The 24,554-nt window shown below is 50.1% G+C and overlaps 1 protein-coding gene across 1 annotated transcript in view; it reads left to right on the plus strand.

The window, feature by feature from the left end:
- Positions 1 to 3,615: 3,615 nt before the first annotated feature.
- Positions 3,616 to 24,554, plus strand: part of SLC25A37 (solute carrier family 25 member 37) — a 38,156-nt gene continuing 17,217 nt past the window's right edge. The window contains exon 1 of the mRNA XM_012739352.2: positions 3,616 to 3,991. Coding sequence (XP_012594806.1) covers positions 3,782 to 3,991 — 210 coding nt within the window. The 5' untranslated portion in view covers positions 3,616 to 3,781. The remainder of the gene's footprint in view (positions 3,992 to 24,554) is intronic.

Below are 24,554 nucleotides of genomic sequence, written 5' to 3' on the forward strand. Positions count from 1 at the left end.
GAGAGAGGGCGGTAGAGATTCCTCTTCCAAGGGCTTTAGGATGGAGGAGGGACAGAGGGAAGGAGCTTAAGGTGTGGGGCACGGAAGGGAGATTTTATTAGGTGATGGAGGCGCTGAGTATATTTGTGGAAATAGGTGAGGAGAGGGAGGGAAGAAGGAAAGATGTGAGCTCTTGTGGTGGCCTAGCCACGTCACACAGCACGATTACTAGTGGACTCAAGCAGGAGCCTCAGAGGACACCAGCGCACAGGCAGGCTCTTGGGAGGTAGAGCGGATCACCCTGGTACCACACCACCTGGTGCCTGCAGTTACTTTGCAGTGGCAAGGGGCCTTCTCTCTGGCGCATGGCAGAGGAGTGCTGGAACCCCAGGGCCAGACCCAGCATTGGTTAAATTCTGGGTAGGGTGGTATTGTATCTGTGTGTCGCACGGGTGGGCAGGCAGATGTCAGGGTCACAGTAATTATTGTGAAAAAAGCAGAATTTTGGAGAAAACCTGGGCCTCTTCCCTCTGCACCCCTGACTTTCTGTACTCTTTCCTCCCAACACCCCCAAATTATGTATATTTCACCATGAGCTTTCATTTTATTTTTCTGTATTTCGTTCACCATGGGGTAGGGAGCGATGACCACAGTCTGCAGAGGAGGAAATGCACCAGCTAAATAGGGGAACACCTGGTGGGAGAGGGCAGCATTCCAGACACCATACCCCAAACGCAGCTAGTCACTGGTGGCACCAGGGTTTGCACAGGTATGTGACTCCAAGCCAGGTGTTCTGCACCCCACACGCTCTATAGCTTCCCCTTTCTAAGTTGAGCTGGGCTCCCAGTTGGGCTAAGGCAGCATGATGACATCTTCAGAACTTCAACATTCGGGAACTTTACGTAAGACTCTGGTAGAAGCAGCAAGTCATTCTGAGTCTCCTAGCCTGCACCATGGGAAAGGATCAATTTAGCTGCCACTCCTCTGCTCCTGGGTCCTCATGTTCTTGCCTTTCAAAGACAGAACTGCTCCCTCTTTGCTGGTGGTGTGGCCCAAGCACTGGGGTACGGTGTCTGGAATGCTGCCCTCTCTCAGCAGGGCGTCCCCAGAGGGCTAGGAGCAGGGTTGGCTGCTGCATTCTGACATCTGGGATGGTGCCTTCATCACTATGCCCTTTGCTGCTACACACAGTATTGTGGGGAGGGGTGGAGGCGCAGATCCATGCTACCAAACTGGCTTCCCAAGGGAGTGGCTACCTCTGCCATGGCCTCGAAGGTTAGGAATCAGAAGGCCACCAACTGAAGCCATGGCACAAGGACCAGGAGGCTACCATCATTACTGTCACCCCACTGCCACAGATGACTCTCAACACCCACGAATCTGGTGACCAGACACTGCAATGCTGATGTGTCAGAGAAGCCACTGCCCACAGCAACTGTTCCTACCTCAAGTGCCTCTGACCTTGCTAGGCAGCAGAAAACATCAAAGCAGAAGGAAGGGAACCTCATGTCACTTCTACCTTCCAGATCTTGACAGTTCATTTATTGGCACAATATAATTCACAGCTAGATCCCTGGCTGCAAGGGAGTCTGGGAAATGTGGCTTTAAATGTTCTAGCCACAGCAGTCGAAAAAGGAACATAAGGAACTCAGTGCCAAACCACCGTGTTTACCAGATATGGGGAGAAAAAAATATTGAATACTTATAGTAAATATTCCAAAGAATTTCAATTGGTTCTGACTTTACATTTATTTAATAAAAATTTTAAAAATCATGTCTCTGAAGATTACAACATATTCATATTTTCCAAGAACCCTCTAAAACATCCAAAATGTCATTTCTTTCCATCAATGTCACCACTGCAAAGTTTAGAGGGTTTCTCATCCATTAGGAAGTGTATATAACACACATGCACATCTATATAGGATATACAGTATATATATAGTGGAGGGTATGTATATACTATATATGGCATATATATCCTAAAAATGATTCATTCGTCTAATTTTTAAATTATAGAAAAATACAAGTATTAAAGTCTTAAAAACAGAGAAATAGTTGCCTATAATCAATCCTCCATCTCTATAATAATAACTACTTCACTTTTTTCCTGTGAATATTTACATCTTTGTGAGAGTAATGGTTATAGAATTTTGTTTTGCTTTTTCACTTAACATTACATTATAATCATTTCCCATGTTGTTGCATAATATAGTCACAATTTTTAATGGCTGCATAATATTTCACTAATACATGCGTCATAATTTCCTTAGCCATTCCCTTCTGGTTGAACATGGAGCTTGTTTCCAATTATTTGCTACTATAAACAATGCTTTGAAAAAGAGCTTTATGCACATTTAGGTTTTTGTGTCACATACCCAGAAGTGGGACAGTGGGTTCTTACATACTGGTTAAAGGGCATCCATTTTTAAAATGAGTATCAGCAGCTTTTAATCAACATTTCTTAAAAAATCACCTTTGACCAAAGTACAGAATTTTTTCTCTAGCTATTACTAAACACAGAGCCTGTCTCTACCTATCACATTTCCTTAGCATCCATTTTGGGAGCTACTATCTGAAGCTATCAAATATGAGGAAACAGTAGCCTTGGTCCTCATGCCTCTACTGATTCTCACATCCCTAAAAGCTGCCTGGGATGCTATGACCTGAACTTTGGGACCAGTATGAGGGCAGAGAGCAGGTGCAGCATCTTTAGGGTCCCCTCCATTCTTTCGTATCTCAAGGCCCAGCCTCCCTGACCAGAAGCCTCATCCAGATAAGGCAGAGAGGGCCTACTGCCAAAGAAGCTGATGGATCAACTCCAGTCGTCTTGAGCCTTGGAACACGCACATTTCGGTAGCAGACATTCCATAAGTAGACATACAGGTCTTTATCCTATTTTTTGACTTCTCTCCCTTTCCCCAGATGGAGCAAGACAACGTTAAGTTAAAACAGCCTGGATTACAATTTATTGAAGAAGCCAGTTAAGGATGACGTTAAAAACTAGTAGAGCAGAAATTATAAGACAGACAGAGGCAAGGCTGTAAGATTTTACTCTCAGCCACTTGGCACTCCTACTGTGAGACCAGGCCTCTAAAGACCTTCAGGGCATCTCAAACGCAAAATTTGCTAGAAGTGCCTGCTTAGAGGGGCGCCATCCTGGTTACTACTCCCAGTCTAGTTCAACCTAGGGCAGGATGGATTTGGCCTCTTTGTGAGAACAAAAGGAGGAACAAATTTAGCTATGTATTATGCGTTTTCAGCAAGAGAATAAATTTTGAACAAAGCAGTCTAGAACGGGATGTTGAGTTTTAACTTCAGGCCTTAGGAATGCCAAAGCTTGCTGAGCAATACCGTATGCAAAGCCACCAGCCCTGGGGGCGGATTTTCCCTGAGCCACAGATCTCCAGCTCTGGGCATATCCTCCTGCGGCCAGGCCGACCCTCCTGGGTGACCTCGCTTGCCTGCCCCTAGCGGACCCGCACCATCCTCAAGGTACAACTTCCCCGGACTCCCCAACGTCTCCCCTCGCCCCCGTCCGGTTGCTGGGAAATGTGCACTGGACAGTGACGTCACACAGGGAGGCGGGCCCCCGCGTCCCGCACACCAATGGCGCGGCGGCGGCCGGCCGCTTCTTTTCCAGTGATTGGAGGCGCGGGCCGCTCCGCTCCACCCCAGCCCGCCATGGCGTCAGGCGCCGCAGCCCCGGGGAGGTGGTTCCCACTTTAAGAAGTGAAGTTTTTCGCCCCCTCCCCCTCCCTGCCCACCTCCTGCAGCCTCCCGCGCCCCGCGGAGCCGGCGGATGGAGCTCCGCAGCGGCGGCGTGGGGAGCCAGGCTGTGGGGTGCAGGATGGATGGGGACGGCCGAGATGGCGGCGGCGGCAAGGACGCCGCCGGGCCGGAGGACTATGAGAACCTGCCGACCAGCGCCTCCGTATCCACCCACATGACAGCCGGAGCGATGGCCGGGATCCTGGAGCACTCAGTCATGTACCCGGTGGACTCGGTGAAGGTGAGGCGCGGGGAGACGCCGGGCTCCGAGCGAGCCGAGCAGGGGCGCGCGCGCGCGTTTGCATCCCGCGCGCGTCAGCGCCCCGAAACCACGCTGTCCCGGGGGCCGCGGCTGGCCAGGGTCTCCCCGGGAACAGACGCGCGCAGCCCGGGCTCTGGGGAGCGCGCCGCTCCGCTCCTTCCGCCTACCCCGCGAGGGTGCCGGGTCCCGGGTGCTGGCGGCGCTGCGGCGGGGGAGGCGAAGGGGGCTGGCCTCCGTGGCGGTGGCGGGGCTCCCGGGGAGGCGATCGCTGCAGCTTTGCACAGTCCCTTCGCGCCGGGCGTGCGGGCTGGCCCGGGCTGCCCTCACGTGCGCGGTTTCCGCGGCGCTCCCCGCGGGGAAGCGCTCACACGCTCGCGCTGGGAAACGTGGCCCCGGCCCGGCCGCGCGCCCTCTGGCCCTGGCGTGTGGCTGTGGCTCCCCAGGTTGTCTGGAGAGCTTTCGGGTCTTGGCACCTCTTTCCAGAGTACCGGTTCGGCGACGTTCTGTGTGATCCCCTTTTCTCAGGGTTCCTGCACCTCTTCCCCGGAGTTGGGGCAGCGGAGCCGCTAGGAGACAGTGAAACCCGCAGTGACGTTTGTCTTCTTTTGCTTTCGGGGAGGCAGGCCGGTGGGCAGCCAGGCAGAGCTTGTCCCATGGAGCCCTTACTATGGGTTGTGTAATAGGCACTCAGTTTGTCCTTTAAACCTGGTCCGGTTCCTTGCCTAGGTAGTTTTCAATTCGTTTCTGTAAGGAGGCAGCTTTAGCAGGGGGATTTTGCCTGTTAGAAAGCTGCCTTCTGTCAGCTTGCCCAGAACACCGATGGCCAGGGGGACAGAGTGGTACAGGAAGTGCTACTAGTATAGACTGTTACACGCTGCACTTTGATAGGTATAACTCATCTAATTCATGTAGCAACCCCAGGGGGTTAACAGATGAAGAAACTGAGGCACAGACAGTTGAACTGATTAACCTGAGCAGACTCCTAGCCACCTGAATCCTCAGGCTGCAGCTCCAGTGTGCTTTGGGGAATTCTGAGACCTCCCTAGGTGGCAGTTGTCTCCCAAGGCTGGGCCCACAGAGCCACCTACCAGCAGCTGTCTCTTGTGGCTGGTGCTGGCCCCATGTGAGCAGGTGTGCAGGCCAAAATGTCTAACTCAGAGGGTTTTCCCGTCTCTGGGCAGCTCTCTTGGAGCTGGCAGTCAGCAGCTGGACAGGCGCAAGTCCAGTGAGAAAAGGCCTGGGCTTCCAGTGTGCCTCTGGGTCTGTGCCATCACTTGGCTGTCCCTCCAGAGTCCCAGTGGGGAATTAGAGGAATGGTCCTTGCCTGCCACTGTTCCTTGCCAGGATCAGGGAGATCCTTGTCCCTTAGCTTTTCAAAGCTCCTCTAGGAAAGACCCTTGACAGATACCACGTAGCATGTGTATAAGAGAGAAACCCTCACGTGTAATAGAATTCCTCATAGTTGAAGCTGTTTTCTCAAGTGCCCTGGGCAGATTGTGGGGAATGTTGGGAGCAGGAGATGTTCAGCAGGCTCTAGACCCGCTGGTGTCTCTAGATGAACATCCCCTCAAGGAACGCCACGACTTCTGAGGCCCCAAGCTTCTTTGCTGTGAGTTTGGTTCAGAGAATCATTTTAGCTTATTTTTAGGATTAGAGATAATTAGTCATGTCTTTTGAGCTCTCTTTGACACTCTCAAGAAGCATTTGTCTTACCTATTCAAAGTGTGTGATCTGTGTTTAGTTCCCTGTTCCTCCTGTGGTCCTGGAGACATTGGTACGTTTTGATTGGGACGTCACCTGTGTACTTAGTATTACTTTCTGTAGCAGTTTTCACCTATGGACAGCTTAACATGGTGCCTACAGTCTGACTTTCCTAGACAAGTCACTGTCCTCATGGGGCTTGTCTGTAAAATGAGGCTTGGGATGGCTAATCAGTGAGGTCTTCTAGGTTATGGGATTCTAATTCTGACCCCAAATAATGACCCTTGGGGGGCTCTTCTGTTCTTAAGTGTGCAGGATTTGTTTTAAAGCATCTCTTGTTTTTTCTACAACTTTCTTGGAAGGGGTAGCAAGGATTGTTTTGTTCAATTTTTAGCTGAGATGAAAGGCACAGAGAGAGTCGAGTGGCTGGAGCCCAGGTTGCATGACCTGGGGAGACTGTCACAGAGTGCTGAGATCTGCCAAGACCAGCATAGTTGTCTGTGCCCAGCAGAGGGTCGGGGACGCACCTGTGCCTCAGTCATGGAAATGCGTCACTTGGGGAGACCACTACTGTGTTCCTCTTAAATATTTTGAGTGATGGAGGAACCCATGAATAATTGAGCCAAGAGACCTGGGTTGGGTTTCAAGCCCTTCCCCTAACTTGCTTCATGCCTCAGGCACTGTTCTGTGCCTTACTTGTGTCCCTCATAAATTAGGGGCTGTAAAATGGGGGCTGTTCAGTGTTTCTCCACATTTCGTGTCTCCTGTCTCTGCATCCATTGCCCTCTTTTATGCTCCTTGAAATTTCAAAATCATTATTACAACTGAAACCAAATCCATGTAAGTTATATCTCAAAAGAAAAGTTTTCTGAATTTTGAAAGGCATACATTTTTAACTTTCTTGAAATGTTAGATGAGAGTGTTGAGTTGGCTAGCTTTTCCCCAGTTTTTCTACCAGTGCTGGTCACTTTGCACTCGGAGCCTGGTGCTGCTTGTTTTGTGGTACTAAGTGCAGAAAGCCAGCCTCATGAATGCTTACAATTGTATAATAATATTAAATGTGCTTGTTCATGAAGTTCCATCCCCCCGCGTCACTTTAATGACTGGTGTTTTTTAAACTGTGAGTCGTGACCCATTAGTAAAGTCATCATTTTAAAAAGTATTGGTGAGAGTACAAAATATAAGTGTGCACAGCATGCAGCAGGAGAAATGTTGGTTGTTGAAACTCTGAGTTATACGTGTATACCCCAGGTGGCGGTGTCAAATGCATTTCTGGCTGGAGGTTATGGTCAGTATGAAAACCACAGAACCTGAGGCTCCCCAATGTCTCTGGAGCTCTAGCCGGCAAAGGCCTGAGATTATTAAATGGTTATTTGGAAGACCTTTGGCAATGCTTCTGCTCCGTCCTGCATCTTCCTCTTTCGCTTAGTCCCACTGTGCGATGGGTGCTCTTTCATCGAACCTCTGGCTGCCCCCAGGCTTAGAGTGGGCAGCAAAGGTGTACAAAGGCAGGAGCACAGGGTCTCTGCAGGGCTCTCACCAAACGGTAGCTTCTTTCCATCTGGGGCTTGGCAGCACGTTTTTCATGAACCTCTTCCTGGTGTCTCAAAGTGACAAGTGGCACTTGGGGTGGCTGTGAGAACCCCTGGTCTGGTCAGGAGTGCTGAAGACTGTGGGGAGCATGCCAGGTGGGTGGAGGAGGAAATTCCAAGTAGATTAGGCACACCGCTTGGAGACCACGCTGGGTCCCGCCGTGGTGAAAGCAGGGGCAAAAGGAAACAGGAAAGATTTGAAGCCGTGGGACTTCCGCTGACCCTTTCACGGCCCTTCTTTTGCTTTGCTTGTCAGGGAGACCCTGCTTTTGACTCTACTGGGGTGAACCCTCCTTCCCAGTGCATGTGGTGAGGCATCCGCTATAGGAGCCCGTGGGTGCTGTCCTCGGGCTGGCCTCAGGGACATCCACAGCCAGCCCTGCAGCCCTGAGTGAGCCAGGTGCCTGGACAGCGTGGTCCAGTGTCCCTCAACTTCTGAGTTTTCTCCTCGTGCCTCCTCCCTGCAGGCTGGCTTGGTTGGTGGGAAGGGTGCTGGTGGGTGGGGAGGGGGAGCAGGCAGCTGCCAGAGTCTCCTCCCACCCACTCCAGTGCTTTCGAAACAAAGTGCAGTGCAGTAGATGCCATTGAGCTTCAAAAGGGCGTGAAATCCCAAATTGCTCTAGTTCCTGGAACAAAATTATAGTGATTTTTCTCTCTCCCTTCCCATTTCTCTCCTTCCCATCCACCCCACCCCTGCTGCTTTTCTGTCCTCCAATGAGAGGTACTTTTGTAAAAGGTGAGTTTGGAGGGGTGAGTAACAAAAGGGGTACTCTTGAGCCAAGGTCCTGTTCCTTGTTTCTGGAACTCCCAGGCTGCATGCTGACACCTGCAACCAAGATCTGTACCCCTCGGGCCTGCCACAGAGGAGAGGGCAAGTGGCCCTGGGGCTCCCACATGGCCACTTTCCTCTCCCCTGAAATGGGGAAGGGGCAGACTGGAGTGTGGGTTGCAGGGGTGCCCGGGAGTATGGTGGGCAGCAAAGGGGGTGTTGGCTTTTTAGTGGGGAGAGCTATTTGGGGACAATTGGGGGGAATTTAGTGTCTGCTTAAACCATGCAGGACAGTGTATATGTGGGTTGGGGACACGTGTGCACCCTGGAGGGGAAGGGTGTGCTTCCCAAACCTTTTCCTGGCTTCCATGAGGGCATGTTTCAGCTCCCTGCAGCCATCTCATTGAAGAGGGCTTTTGTCCCATCTGCTCTTTGGGGCGGTGGCTGATCTCAGGGCTTCTGTCTTGATTTCGTTGTTTTATAATCATGGGCTCGTGATCCCTTCAGACTTTGGGGATTGCCCTTCCCTGATTCATTGTGTAAACTCACTTGCTTGTGTGGAAGCTTTTGTCATTCTCTCTTGAACCCCAGAGCTTCTGGCTCTTTCCTGTCTGTGTTAGTACTGAACCTTGCCTCCTCAAAGAATTCCTGTTTTTGTTTTTGTTTGTTTTCAATCTGAAGCTTTTGAGCCCCTTTCGTGTTGGCTGCAGACATACTCTGAGGGTCGTGGTGTTGGCTGGACCATCCAGAAGGCATGCTTTGCCTGGGCCTGCTGCCCCACCCACCTGGAGTGCTTACCGCTGATATTTTTCACAAGAGGGGTGTGTCCACTCACTTTCTCTTTTTTGAGCTGTAAACCTTCCCTCAAGTTCCTGCTGAGCTGGGTTTCTCAGAGAACTGGCTTTGACTTACTGGTTGGGCAGGACACTTGGCATCTCTGAGTTTGTTTCCTGACATGGGGATACTAATTTTCTTCTTGCTTTCGATTTCTGGGCTCAACTTCCCGTTACTTCTTTCCTTCTCCCCTTATTTTTCCACTGGGCCCTGGGGAAGTTTCTTGTTAACAAGCTCCTTATACTTTCCCCTCTTCACCAAACTTCCTTCCATCTCCCTGTGCTTATGGAAATCAGCTCCATTTCCTAACCCTTAGGAAGTGGACCCTTGAGCCTGACTGCCTGGAACTGGGTTCCAGTTCCCACTTAGGTGTGACCTTGGGCAAGTTTCTTAATCTCTCTGTTTCCCATCTGTAAAAAGGGGAAGATGACTCTGATCTCTTGGGTGTGTGTGTGAGGGTTAAGCCCTAATGCACTTTGTGCAGTGCCTGATACAGATAGTATGGTGGATGCTCTCTTGGTGTTAGCACTCATCTTCATTGTCATCATTACCAACATGACTGCAGTCACATTCCCTCGTTTTCTGAGGTCTGTGGCCTCTGACGCACAGACTGCCTCTCCACTCCAGACGACATCATCAACCAGAGGACAGCCCCTCAGTCACCGCCAACTCACCTCCAAGTCTCTGCATTCTCTGTGCCTCTGAGGTCAATGGCCTTTGCTTCCATGGGGCCTTGACCTAAGTTAGAATCTCCTGCTGCTGAAATCTTAAATCCAGATGTCTCATAGCCTGGACCCCGAGCTTCATCGCTACCGCTGCTCTTGGGCCCTCAGTTTCTCTGCTTGTGGTTCTTCCAACCCTGGCCTGCCCCACCCTGGTCCTAGATAGCCATCTGTTCCTTGGGCAGCCGAGCAGCCCTTCCTCCTCCTTGGCGTCCTGCGTGTGTGCTCCCCGGCCTCGCGGGCCCCCTAGCGCTGCAGTCCTGTGTTCCACGTGTTCCATGTGTTCCAGGAGGACACAGGCAACAGCCTGTGTCCTCCTGCTCCTCAGCCCTCCTGCTCCACCATTTTCAGCCTCAGTGTGGCATCTCGTATCCTAATTCATAGAGAAACCAGGGCCCCAGTGAAACCTGTCTTCCTGTCACTGTCTTTCCAAATGCTCTTACCTTCCGCCCCCACCATAGGTAACAGGTGTCCTTCGCTTGTCTAGGTTGAATCCACAGCAGCAGGGAAGGGTGATGTGTATGGACCATACAGACACACCTGGGTTCGAATCCTGGCTCTACACCTGGGCACATCACCTGACCTCTGTAAGCTCAGAGTTCCTTCTCTGCAAAATGGGAATATTAGTACCAAGACCTGTTTTATAGGGTTGTGGACGGTGTGAAATGGGGCAGCATACGTGAGGCTCTCGCCACAGGAAATGGTGATAGTGGAGGTCACTTTTGTTCCCTGGCTCTTGAGTGACACAGTTCCAGGACCTCCAGGCTGCCCTCTCTGTTAAGTCCTTCTCAGAAGCGTTCTACAGGTGCAAGCCAGCCCATCCGAAACAAACCCAGACTTCTCGCCTTGACCCCACGCGCTGAGTGCCACCCTAACCCTCCAACAAACAAACTCTATTGCCCTTTTTTTCTCCTTAAAATAACAAATGTTATGAAAGGACTGTTGACACTTGGTCTCTGTGTACTCACCTCTCACCCTGCCCCCTGGCTTTTGTGTCCCCAGCTCCACCAAAGCCTCACAGAGACGGCTGGTCAGTCATCGTCTCCCCGGTCCACCTGCTGCCCCTGACCTGCCGAGGGCGCCCTGCGAGGGCTCTGCCATGACCCCAACACACCTCGCAATCCTTGTTTCCCTCCCTGAGTCTGGCTCCTGCCTCCACCCTCATCTGTCCCCAGCACATGTAGCTCAGTTTCTGCCTGGGCCCTGATAGCTCCCAGATCACTATCTCGGGCCCAGGCTCTTGGGAGCCGAATCTCCAGTTGCCTTGTGACCTCCTCAGCCTCGGCGTGTCCAGAGTGTATGTCCTGGCCTTCCTGTGGGCCAGCCCTTCTACCTGCGTCCCTCCCTCAGTCCTCTGGGCACCATCTCTGGCTTCTTTCCAGCTGCTGCCCCATGTGCATGGGAAACCTGCCCACCTGTGTCCGCGTAATACCCCTCGAATTTGTTTCCTTCTTCTCCCCTCCACTCCTCACTGCCTTGCTTCAGGGGACTCAGTGGCTCCCCTCCTTTTCGGATCCCCTCACTTCCTGACTGCCCATCCCTGCTTTGTTCTTCTCCACAGCATTTGTCATGCCTCCCTTGCAGGTCTGCTTACTACATTTAGTTAGAAAATACAGCCAGGTGTGCAGGGAACATAGTGTGAAAAAGATAGAGCTGTCTGCAGTGTTAGGTCACAGTGTTTATTCCCAATCTGGGATTCTGTGTAAGGTTGGGTCAGCTGATTGGAGTGGAAAATTCAGCCCATTGTCCATGGTGCAGCAGAGCCTGCCAAGGGGCTAAGGATCAGCCATATCTCTATGCAGTTTGCGTTTGGCATCTCTCCCCACCTTATAGTCGTTCAGCTGTTCCGGTTGCCTTGCAAATAAAGTGCACGGAGACTGATAGGCTTTCACCTGCAGTCTTCCTCCGATTGGCCCTCCAGAGTGTAACAAGTAGAGGTATTCTATGAACATTGGTTGAATGAAGGAAGGCATGGCTGTTCTAAAGAGATGTAAAAAACAAAAACAAAAACCTGCTATTAAATAAACACCAGTTTTTGTTTTGTCATGTCCTCTTTTTCTGCAGTAGAACCCAGCAAGCAACAGCTACACCCCATGAGGCTGTGCCTTTGGCCACTCGTTTCATTCTGCATTTCCTGAGTGTCCTCTTCACCAGACACTGTGCTAGACACTGGGCCACAAAAATTAGAATGCCTGGCTCTTGCTCCCGCAGCAAGCATGCTCTCTATAATTAGACCTGAGCTTAGGGGACAGAACTGACTCCCTTTGGAGAGAAGAATCACTTGTCCTGATGTGTACTTTCAAATGGGCTAAAAACACGGTCTGGGCTGTCTGGGCTCTGGGCTGCTCCAGCTGCTGCCATCTTGGGGTCTGAAGCCTGCAGTGGCGCATCCTTCTGGTATCTCTGACGGGCACTCTTGAATTGGTTCCTTCTGCTGTAGGAGACAATGGTCCTCAGTTGTACTACCCCCTCCCATCCTCTTCCTCACTCCTGTGGCCGTTAGTCATTCTGGAAACTCAAGTTAGCTCATGCAAGATACTTTTGGCAACATCCCTCACCTTCCTCGTAATCCCGGACAGTCCAGGAGGACCATTATCTGGTCACTAATAGGTGTTAAGGTTTCACATTCCTGCTTTCTCTCTGAAGAGAAAGCAAAACATGTTGAAATAGGGAGAAATCCCAGCAGCAGTGTGGTTGAAGCAAGAGTTGCATAACAGGTTTAGGAAATGTCTGGCCATTGTGGGCCAAGTTGAGTGACTGCAGCTTTCTGTCACCAAGAGGACTTCCTCTGGGTCCACTGAGCCTCTGGATCCATCACATACATCCAGTGAGAGACTCAGAAAGCTCTGGAACCCTGAGGTTTGGATGGCCACATGGTCTGTGGTGCCTTCTGCTTGGTGAAAGCCTCTGACCCCATCTGCCTCTTCTTGAGCCAAAAGCTTTTGTTCCCTGGCATGGCCAGAAAGGGGAATTTGAGATGCTGCTATGGGTGGGGCCTTGGGAGGGGCATGTGCTTGTCAGAATTATGCTGGTGTTGAAGCCCCTGGAGAGGCCACCAAACTAGGGGGCAGGCCCCATGAATTTAAGTCCCTGCCAGTAACCAGCTCGGGAAACTTTGGGCAAATCATTTCTCTGGGCTGGTTTTCTCCTCATGAAACTAGACTGATATCATTTACTTTACCTTTTGGACAGGACTGTTGGGAAGCTTAGATGAGATCACATTTGCAAATGGCTTTTGTAAACCGTAACATGCTAAGCGAATGACAGGTTGTATCAGAGGCAATATGCTTAATGATTAGGGCTGTTCAGGTTAACAGCACAAGCCCTGGGGCCAGACTGCCTGGAGTCGCACCTGGTCAAGTTACTGAAACCTTTCTGTGCCTTATTTTTCTCATCTGTAAAATGGGATAATAACAGTACCCACATCAAGAATGTTACTATGAGAATTAATTGAGATGATACACCTAGAATGTTAAGAATAGTGCCAGGCACTTGGAAAGCACTCAGTTAATATTAGCTTCTATTATTATTTCTAAAAGTATTATTATTTGAATGCTTGCATATGTTTGTATATTGCCATTGCAATTGTATATTTTTGTATTATTTTAACTTCTGTTTGGTCATTTGATCCTCCTAGCTATCCTTTGAAGGCGAGAAAAGGCACATTTTTTTTTTTTTTTTTTTGAGACAGAGTCTCACTTTGTTGTCCAGGCTAGAGTGAGTGCCGTGGCGTCAGCCTAGCTCACAGCAACCTCAAACTCCTGGGCTCGAGCGATCCTTCTGCCTCAGCCTCCCAAGTAGCTGGGACTACAGGCATGAGCCACCATGCCCGGCTAATTTTTTTATATATATATCAGTTGGCCAATTAATTTCTTTCTATTTATAGTAGAGACAGGGTCTCGCTCTTGCTCAGGCTGGTTTTGAACTCCTGACCTTGAGCAATCCGCCCGCCTCGGCCTCCCAAGAGCTAGGATTACAGGCGTGAGCCACCGCGCCCGGCCGAAAAGGCACATTTTGCTTCTCATTTCATATTTGAGAACACCGAGCTTCAGAGAAATATCAGGCCGCAGACCTCAGGCCTTTTTCTGCTACAGAGCTGGAGTGGGAGAAGTGAGGATGGGAACGAGGCAGGAGCAAGTAGGTGGCTTAATGGCAGCTGAGTCTTTGAGCTGGGTTCTGGGAGATGGAGGAGAAAGGGCTGTGATTGGGGGTGAGTCCCACCTGCAGTCTTGGGAGGGAAGAACTGGAGTCCAGAGAGCACCAGCAGGTAATTGTTACACCTGAAAATATGGCACAGAATGCAGGGCGCTAGCGTATAGTTAGGAGTTCTTCAGGCAAATATGTCCGTAAAGAGGAGATGATGACAAATGGTTATTGCCACAGGATATTTTTGGCTCTGTCTGGCTTCCCTCTCTGGAACAAATTGCAGCTGCTCTGGCGCTTTCTCATTTCGGCAGGGAGTTGGAGGTGCACTCAGCATAGTGAATTCAGACTGGTCTGAGCATTCCTTTCCAGATCACAGTGTAAAAGTGACCTAGTGGGAAGAGCACTATATCATAGTTCCTTGGTCCACTAGGGCTGCAGTTTTCTCCTCTGACAGTACCCACATCAAGAATGTTACTATGAGAATTAATTGAGATGATACACCTAGAATGTTAAGAATAGTGCCAGGCACTTGGAAAGCACTCAGTTAATATTAGCTTCTATTATTATTTCTAAAAGTATTATTATTTGGGGGAAGAGTTATAGTGCCCATCCTGCCTCCCTTTCAGACCCACTTACTGCATCTAGTAAGAACATACAGCTAGGTTTGCAGGGAACACAGTTTAGAAAGTATAAAGCTCTCTGCAGGTGCCAGGCCATGGTATTTATTATCAAACTGGGATCCTGTTAGAGGGGTAGAGTTAGCTCATTGGAATGGAAAATCCAGGCTCTCATTCCAGCATGACCGAGGATTCACTGCAGCTGCGTGGCCTTGGGCACTTAACCTCTCTCCTTACACAGTGTCTCCCATCTGTTGAGCAAAGATGGGGTGGCTGTCTGCTGCCGCCTCTTTGGCTGGCTTAATGAGGAAGAGCCAAGTCCTACCCAGTGTGCTCAGACGTACATTTTAAATTGGTAATGTAGGATGGGCGATGATAGCAGCTGTGTGCAGCAGTAACCAGCAGGCTAGGGAAGGACGAGGCCACCTTCGGGGAGGGCAGTGGCATGCCCAGGGCTTAGGGATTCTCGCTTCATATGCCCACTCTTGTTTTTCAGGGGAGTCTGTCTCTTTGAGCACCAGGCAGATGAGTCTGGGGACATTGTGGGGAGGGGCGGGAAGGTGACTCATCACCCTGGAGCATGGCTATGTGTGTTTGCTGACGCCTGGGTTCTTTCCCACCTCAGTCTTTCCCGGCTCTGTTTTCCTTGCTTGCTCAAGAGAAGGAGGGAACACACAGGTGCCTTTGTCTCAGGGTCCCCACGATGCCCATGTTGAGGGTTTTGCGGGCGCCTTGCCTTCCCTTGTCCAGGGCCTGGCTTTAGAAGCGTAACATGGAGGGTTGCAGCCTGCAGGAAGCTGGCCAGCCAGGCTTGCCGGGCAGCGGGACCTGCCGGGCACTGCCTCTGACTCACGACGTGTCCTCCCCTCCCTGCCTTCTCTGCCCTAATGTGGATCACTGTGTCCCAGGGCTGTCAGGAACCTGGATTAAAGTTACTGGGTGGCTGATTGATAATTAGATCTGAGGGGTCAGACCAGAGAGGCAGGGAAGCCCTCAAAGGAAAGAAGATGTGGCCAATGCGTGTATATATGTACGAGAGTGGAATGGGTGAACTGAGGGTGTGTCTTGAACTGAAGAATCAAGAAAGTTCCTTTCCTTAGTCACTGACTCTGTGGTTGGCTTGCCAATTGCTGGCTTGCCTTAGGCTGATTCCTATTCATGTTGCTACCTAGGAAGATTCAAAAGGCATTTGTGAAAGTGTAACTTTATCCCCTGCTAGAAGTAAGCATTGCATAATGATGTTTCGGTCAACAATGGACCCCATATACGACAGTAGCCCTATGAGAATATAATGGAGCTGAGAAATTCCTATTGCCTAGTGGTGTCCTAGCAGTCTGTAATGTCACAGCACACACATTACTCTCGTGTTTGCGGTGATGCTCGTGTAAACAAAACTACACCGCCTGTCGTATAAAAGTCTAGCACATGCAATTATGCCCAGCATATAATGCTTGAAAATGGTAATAAATGACTGTGATACTGTTTTATGTATTTACTACTCTATATCTTTTACCATTATTTTAGATTGTACTCCTTCTGCTTATTAAAAAACAGTTAACTGTAAAACAGACTCAGGCAGGTCCTTCAGGAGGTGTTACAGAAGAATCCAGAAGCAGGCATTGTTCTCACAGGAGATGACAGCTCCATGCATGTTACTGGCCCCGAAGACCTTCCAGTGGGACAAGATGTGGAGGTGGAAGATAGTGATATTGATGATCGTGACCCTGTGTAGGCCTAGGCTAATTAATGCATGTGTTTGTGCCTTAATTTTTAACAAAAAAGTTTAAAAGTAAAAAATTTTAAAAATGGAAGAAAGCTTATAGAATCAGGATATAAAGAAAGAATTTTTGTGTAGCTGTATAGTGTGTTTGTGTTTTAAGCTCCGTGTTATTACAAAAGAGTCAAAAAGTTAAAAAAAATAAAAAGCTTATAAAGTAAAAACGTTATAGTAAGCTAAGGCTAATTTAACATTGAAGAGAGAATTTTTTTTTTATAAGTTTAAAGTAGCAAGTGTACTTTGTACAGGACAGTAGTGCACAAAAATGTCCTAGGCCTTAATGTTCGCTCACCACTCACTCACTGACTCACCCAGAGCAACTTCCAGGCCTGCAAGCCCATTCATATTAAGTGCCCTATACTGGTGTACCATTTAAAAATGTTATCCTTTATACAGTATTTCCATTGTACCTTTTCTATATTTAGATTCCTCTAGGTGCACAAATACCATTGCACTGTAGTTGCCTACGGTAACATGCTGTGCAGGTGTGTAGCCTAGGAGCGATGTGCTGTGCCATGTAGCTTAGGTGTGTAGTAAGCCGTACTATGTAGGCTTGTGTAAGTGTGCTCTATGATGTTCACACGACAGTGACATAATCACCTAATGACGCGTTTCTCAGAATGCTTCTCTGTTGTTAAGCAACGCGGGCTATAATTAAGGGTGCCTATGGGGTAAAACCGTGTGTGGGAGGGAGGCAGGAGGCTCGACTCAGCCCAGGTCTCTCCCCACCTGAGTCCTCAGCTGGCAGGGAGGACAGATGCCCATGATGTCTAGATGACTCATTCCTCTAAGGGGTGGCGAACTGTCCTCAGGGATCCTGAACCTCATGGAGAGGAGTCAGGAAGGGCCCCCTGAAGAAGTCATATCTCAGTATCTGTATCTAGACCTGGATGTTACAACAAAGCTATTCGCTCTGTCCCCTAGAACATCACAGCCTGTTCCCAAGGTGCCTGGCCATCTCCAGGATGCCTGCACCCTGCTGACACTCCGATTTGAGCCATGCAACCACCAAATCAGCTGAGAAAGTGTCCGAGGTTTGGAGTCACCAGGCCGGGGAGCCTCCAGGCAGGACCATTTTCAGCAGCTCCTGTTTTCCTACCTGTTCTGAAATTTTGGTTTTCCCGAAGGACAGCCCAGCCTTCTCCCTGGGTGGCAACTTTCACTGCAGAGCTAAAGACCCGAAAAAGGCGGAAACAGGAGGAGGAAGGGAGGATAAGCGGTCCTATCAAGACATTTGTGCTCAAAATTGGTTCATAATTAATGGGTGGCAGTCGGGGCCAGTGGAGCGGCAACCAGATAAGTGGCTAAAGATTAAGTACAGTCATGGGTTATATGAAGATTTAGGGTTTGGCTGGGTGGCCTTTTCCGGCTAGGTCACAACTTGTAGGGTAAAGAGACTTGTCATTGTAGGTGACAAGGAGCCTCGCAGCACTGGGGCCTGCTCTAGACACTCCGATTTGCGCATCATTCCTTGTCACTTTTTAAAGCTAACTGGAGGCCAGGTGTGGTAGGACCTGCCTGTAGTCCCAGGTGCTCAGGATGCTGAGGCAGGAGAATTACTTGAGCCCAGGAGTCAGAGGTTGCAATGAGCTGTGATCAAGCCACTGCACTCCAGTCTGGGTGACAAAGGATGAATGAATGACTGAATGAAAGTAACTGGATAACTAGACATTTTTTCCTGTCCTCTCTCTTCCCTTTTAGCCCTCCTCTCTTAGAGGTGGATCCTCCTATAAAATGCCAAGTGCTCAGTTAGCTGGGTTTGATGAAGGACCCAGGACAGAGTTGGAGGACTTGCCTCCTAGTGTTTATCCACGTGTAGACAGAAGCTCCCGGATCTTGCAGCTTCTGGAAGCTGAGTCCTGTTTCTCTAAGAGGCCAGTGCAGCGACACAGGCACCAGCCTGCTAACCCAGTGCCACCTCTGTTTCTGTGTCCATGGATTCCTCGACATAGGAAGTCTTTGTTGCTAGATCTGTTTGCTGGGTGTTTTGAAGGAGGACATGTGTGGACCTTTTTCAGTGTCCTTAGACAATGCAGAGCTGTCACTCAGAAGAAACGATTGCAAAGATTGGACGGGGTTACTGTGGAGACTTAGAAAATGCCCTGTGGGGGAGAAGGGCTGTCTGCAAAAGGGTTAAAACCCTAAAGTGTATGTGAGCCTGGATGTCTCTCTGTTAATGGATTTTTTTCCCCCTGAATCTGGCTTCTTAGGCAATAACTGAATTTTAATGTACATATATTTATGTAGGCCAGGAAGAGTGTAGTGTTAAATTCACTTACTTAGAAAATTACCGAAGATTTATATTTAGACCTTAGGGCTTCAAGAATATCAGCTCAGAAATGTTTAATTTAAAAACAATATAACAATAAAGAATATATTTACAAGTTGAAATGAACTCTCGGCTACTTATTTTCTTCCCCCCAAAGTCAAGTTTCAGAAGGAGGTGGAGAAGGAGTTGAAGCAGCGGTTTGCCATTATGGGATGCATGTTAGTACAACCGTGGGTGGTAGCAGGCTCCGTTTACCCTTGGAATTAGTGCGTTTCCCTCTGTCGCTGGCTTTTGAGAGTGGGCTGGCTGGTGACGCTTTGCCTGACCTTGGGTAAGAATTCTTGTTTTTCAGCTTCTGTTGAGTGTCTGTCTCTTTCAAGGATCTTTTGCATTTTCTGATCATCCAAACATAAGAAAGTTTCTGAAATTCTCTTTCAGACCCTAAAAACCAAGCTGGGCTTCTACTAGAAGGCGCTTTAAATTGGAAACAGATTTCTGATCTCTGAGCAGCCAGAGTTTAAGGGGCAGGGAGAACCCAGGGAGTGTTTGTCCATCTGGAGCTGGCCATTCGCAGTTGGCTGGAGGGCGTGGAACAGGGATGGGAGAAGGAAGGCAAAGGCACGTCTTCCCGTATAGACACACATAGAATGTTTATGTTAATATTTGCGTTTTAGAGTGAATTGTAATTAGCTTGAAATGACCAGCCTCCCACCAACCAAGCGACCCTGGGAAAAATACTTAACTCGTCTGAGTCTTGGTTTCTTCGTCTGTGAAATGGCAAGATTGAGCTAAAGCTTAAATGGTCTCTTGGGCATTTTCCAGTTCTAAAATTTTCACTCCTGATTTACATGGGGCAGTACAACTTGTGGCTCCTTATTTTGACTTTGCTTGTAAAATACAGACTCACAAGCACTTTTGCTTTGAAGAGGAATCCAAGAAGACCCTGCATTGGAATTTGGCCAGAGGACCGAGGGGCAGGGAGGAGCCAGCCGCCCATGTACCATTTCAGGGTCCTGCTTGCCTCCACATTCCACTGTGCCTGCCTAGAAATGATATTTGATTTAATCTACTTGAAACCTCCAATGACAACACTTTAAGACTGCAAACCGTTCACCCAGGCAATTCCAGAAATGCTGAATTGCCAGAGCCCTCCCTGGGTTCAAGGAGAGAAGTGTGGCAGATGCGTCTGGAAGGCCCTGTTTATAGCTCTCTGACTCCTTCCTGCCGGGACCTTTCACAAGTTCACTACCAGGAAGCTGAGTCATCCAGGGGTCAGCTGGCCTGGCCAAGGTCGCCCGGCACTGCCAGAGGCACAGACGGGGTGAGCCCAGACAGTCCGTTCATTCCGGGGAGCGTCTGTGGGACCGGTAGGGTTGGGGAGCTGGGGAGTCTCCCTGCGGCATTTCCCCAGCATGGAGCTCCCAGTAGATGTCACAGGGAAAAACCTGCTCTTGCTTCATTCACTCCATTTCTTCCCTCCCATTCTTCTCCTTCATTCCTGAGTCCAAGGCAGGAAGGCAGGAGTTCAGGACTGAACAGATGGGTAAAATGCCCTGTTTACACTGGTGTTCAGGGCTCAGCAGGGGCTCTGTGTCCCTATGTCTTGCCTTCTGGGGTGCAGCAGGCCTCAGGTGACACCGGCCTCCTCAGGGCCTCTGTCCCCATCCCACTGGCCCTACCTGTGCCCCAAGTCCCTCTTGCCTGAGCTTCACCTACTGACCCCCCTCCAGCCTTTAGTAGCCACTCCCAGGACCCCTCCCCAAATTGAAATCAGCTCCCCTGCATTTGTCCTCATGACACCTTCTACTTTTGCTTCATGACATTCAAACCTTGGAATTTTTTATTTGTAGGATTTTTAGTTTACTTTTTCCTTCCCCAACAACACTGTAAACTCCTCGAAGGCCAAGATGACACCTGCTTCCTCGTCCAGCAGCCCCTGGTGGCAGGCTGCCATTTAGGTGCGGGATAGAACTTTCTGGTAGGATGATCCTGGCGTTTTACTGGCTAAGACTTCTGCAGTCTGGGGTCTCACTCTCATCCGAGGTGGCAGTGTCCTCCTCCCACTTCTGGAGTCCCGGCTCATCAGATGGTGCTGGTTTAAATGGGAGCCCCTGAGCTCCTTGTTTCCAGGGAGAGGGTTTCCATCCGCATAAAAGCTAATCCGTGATTGAGGGTTTCTGTCGTTCCCTTTGGCATCCAGTAAAACTTCCAAAAGCTTAGGCAATAATTTGTACATATTGTCTAGCTTAAATTTAGCAAGTGGGTCCTGGGCACTGAAAGTTGCATCTGCCAGTTGTTACCTCTGGGCTCCTTCCTCCATACCCTTAGAGCAGCAAGACTGGCATTTCGTGCATCCTGCCATCTTTTCTCGTAAGAAAGGGGAAGGGCGTGTGAAGAAAGAAGGAGAACATCCCCTCCAGCTGTGACTTGGCACCAACCTGGTGCCAACTACATGTAAATCATCCCGTGTTACAGAGATAATTTGATAGTGTTTGCGTAACATCTGGGGAATTTACCCTGCGCCCCTACTTTGGTCCGTAGCATCCCTGGACGCTGCAGCCGGCCCTGGTGGGGCTCACATTCTCAGCTAGCACCCTGCGCAGGGGGCCCCAGACCGTGGCCAGGTGCATTGCGCTGGGGGACCCAGATCTACTGCAAACAGAATTTGGGGCTTAAAAACCTGCTTTGTACCTGGCCATGGGTGAAATTTAGTTCGGCTCTGCGTCGTTGGCAGTTGTTCATTGAGCATGTGTTTTGGTGAGCATGGTGCTGGGTGCCAAGATGACATCCATGAACGGCAGGCACTGCCCTTTCTTCACGCTTCTCTCCAGCTTTCCTGGGAGTTGGACACACAGACGCACCACCTGATGTAATTTTAAGTGGAGGAATGAGCAAGAGAAGGCTGGCGACAGCGCTGCTATAAAAATCCTTTCTTCTGTGCATAATGGGCTAATAGTGGGGCGTGCTTTGGAGGGTGTGGTCACCACCAAGGGCGTGGAAGCTGGACTTGTACAAGCTGGCAGGGCCACACCTGACTTGGGAGAGGAACATGGGGCTTCTTGGGTGCCCAGCTCCCTGAACTGTCCGGCGTGGACAGTTGATATCCAGATAGGTGAAGTGATTGCACAGAGTTCCTTAGGGATTTGGTGGCAGAGCTGGACAGGAATTGAGGTCTTCCAACTCTTCGAACAGGGCTCTCTCCATTTTATCATGCTCACACATAGATGCACAGTTTGGAGGATTGCCCTGTTTGGTAAAGTAAGACACACTCAGTGTGAACATTGGTGCCCTGTAGCACCCAGAATTGGAGAGACCAGAAAGCCTGCCCACACCCATGGGCTGGGGAGGCCTGAGTCCTCCAGGGCAACCGTGTAGCATGGGAGAGGGGGCAGAATCCACCAAGGGCTTCCCTGCGCCTAGTCCAGCAGCTGAAGTTGGCTGGCATCTGGCTGTTGCCCTGGGGTGAGTCTCCCACAGTTCAGAGGGTAGCGAAGCTTGAGCAGGGGGAGGGCCTTTGCCCTGCCCAGCCTTGGCCCCGGACTTTAGCACTGGTCAAAGGCCCCTAGACTTTGGCCTTGGCTCTGAGGAGCCAGACTAGGTGAGTGAGCACTTCTGTTTGGGACTCTCTAGGTCTGTGTAAACTGATAATAGTGATTCTCCCTGCATAATCCCTGCCAGCTAGCTATCCAAGTCTCCTTTGCTACGTGATCAGGATTAATTTAAGCAGGCCGGTCTGCTTATTTAGAAATGGTTAGTGAAGAAAGGTGCACGTATGGGGCTCAGAGCCCCTTACGAGGCTGCCATGGACACATCCCCTTGCTCTGCCAGGCCTTGGTTTCCCTTCTGTTAAGAGGGGCCTCAGGAGGGAAGGGCCGCTCAGGTGGTCATGCCGCACTCCGGTGTCCGGGTGTGGTGATTGCGGTGAGTCTGCCCTGCCAGGGCTGATCCTGGAGGGCGTCCTCCTGCACAATGGGAATCTTCTGACGGAATCAGCAAAAATGACATCCTTCTAGGAATTGGCTGTTTATCCAAAAAAAACAGAAATAAAATCAACAGGCAGATGCACGCCAGACCCCATGCCAAGAGCTTTTCATTGTTTGCTGTAACCCTCACGGAGACTTGTGGAGTTTGGGGCCATCATGAGCCCTACTGGCAGATAGGGAAACAGGGTCCTAGAAGCAGTAACTTGCCCAAAGACACAGGTCGTCTGGGAGGAAGCTGCAGAGCTGGGATTTAGATGTGGGGGAGGCCCCAGAGCCTGTTCTGCCGGCCTTGGGCCTTCCTGGGGCCGTGTGTTCATTCCAGAGGCCGCCTCCCCTTTGTCAAGCTGTGCTGGTCAGAAGGGATCAGGTAGGGTTTCATTTCTGTCTCGTCACTGGGAGGATGCAGGGACTGTGGCCTGGGGTTCCCAACACCAGTGTTCTGTGGCTGGTAGCTTCCTTTGGGGACCCTGAGGTCTATTGTGAGGTTTATGGTCATTTTGTTCTGTACTCTAATGCTGCAGTCCCCAATCCCCAGGACATAGCCCGGTACCGCGTACCAGTCCGTGGCCTGCTAGGAAACGGGAATTGCATCACCACCTGAGCTCTGCCCACCCCCATGACCCCTCCCAGGCCCTCCCCCATCCATGGAAAAATTGTCTTCCATGAAACTGGTCCCCGGTGCCAAAAAGGTTGGGGACTGCTGGTCTAATGGGATTCAATTCAAACCTGCAATGAAATCCTTTGTGCCAAACAACCATTTATCAGCAAGCAGAAAAAAAACACCCATGCCTTCCAAGCAAGACTAAGCTAGTTTTGGCTACAGTGGTTCTTAATGAGAACGCAGCCGTTTGTATTAACGTAGGTGGTGGTTTTCTTCGTGCCAGGTAGGAACACACTGCAGCCTTTCTAAAAATATTTACAGTGAAGATAAACATCTATTGAGCACCTACTTACTGTGCTGCACTAGGTGATTGATGCACTTAAGTTTTCTCCTTTATTCATCTCAGGAAGCAAGTGAGGAGGAGGATTTTACGGATGAGGGGACTAAAGTTTAGGGAAATAAAGTGACTCATCCCAGTTCATGCAGCTGTAAAATACAATAGGATTTCGATGGGGAGGTGGGTGAGGACAGGGCCATCTTTGTGTCCTCAGGTATGTGAGTGAATGGATAGACTTCAGACTGGATCTTGCAGGCTTCCCTGATGCCCCAGGGCATGTGCCCAGAAGGGTGGCTGCCCCACTTGCTGGGAGGTCCCTTCAGCCCAACCCAGCCCCCTCCCAGTGGTGGCACTTGGCTCTCTCATTAGTCTAGTTTTCCTAACCAGAATGTAAGTGAGTGTTTGAGGGGTGGTGGTGTTGAACTAGGTTTCCTTGAGATTCTGTGACTGGGATTTTCTGCAAAATATGGTGGAAGGCTGGTCACAGTGTCAAGGTCTGGGAATTGGAGGCTGGAACCTGGGCAAGTATTAACTGTTGACTCATTAGCAAAACAAAGTGGGGGGCGCTGGATGGGTGGCAGAGCTCTGAAGTTAAGGGAAAACTTGCTGGGGCTGAGACCCCGGTGCTACCAGGGTGCAGTGGACAGTCCAGTGGGGAATTGGTGAGCATGAGACAGGTGCCTGGATTCTGTCCCTCCGTCACCCGGCACACAGTGTGTGTCCTGTTTTGGGGTGGGCTGATGTGCTTCTGTAGTACCTCGATGTGGACTCAGGTGTTGCATTTGTTCTCCCATGTGGCCTTTCAATGCTTTGGCAACTTCACCTATAGGCCTCTTCCTTTGAGGAAGAGGCGTTTCTCAGGTCTGCCTCTGACGTCCTGTCCTTACTTGTCAGTGGGGTGTTTCTAAGCCAGTGATATGGACAAGGAGGCCCTGGGTAGTCCAGGGGACTAGCAGTGGTTAAACTCCCTCCTTAAAGCAGGCTGGCTATTAGAGTATTTCAGTCTGAGCCTTTGAATACTGACAAGCGCCAGGCTTTTGTCTGTCAAGATGCCTCCCTGCTTGTGACCTTAGCTGGTGAGTCTTCAAACTCTGTTCCAGGACAGAGGATGGGTTTGTATGGAACCAGCCACTACTGCTCAGTCCTGAAGGGACCAGTGGCCGAGCCGATGGCCAGGGCTGTGGAACAGAGTGA

This window comes from Microcebus murinus, chromosome 24 (assembly GCF_040939455.1).
Source record: "Microcebus murinus isolate Inina chromosome 24, M.murinus_Inina_mat1.0, whole genome shotgun sequence".
Taxonomy (NCBI): Eukaryota; Metazoa; Chordata; class Mammalia; order Primates; family Cheirogaleidae; genus Microcebus; species Microcebus murinus.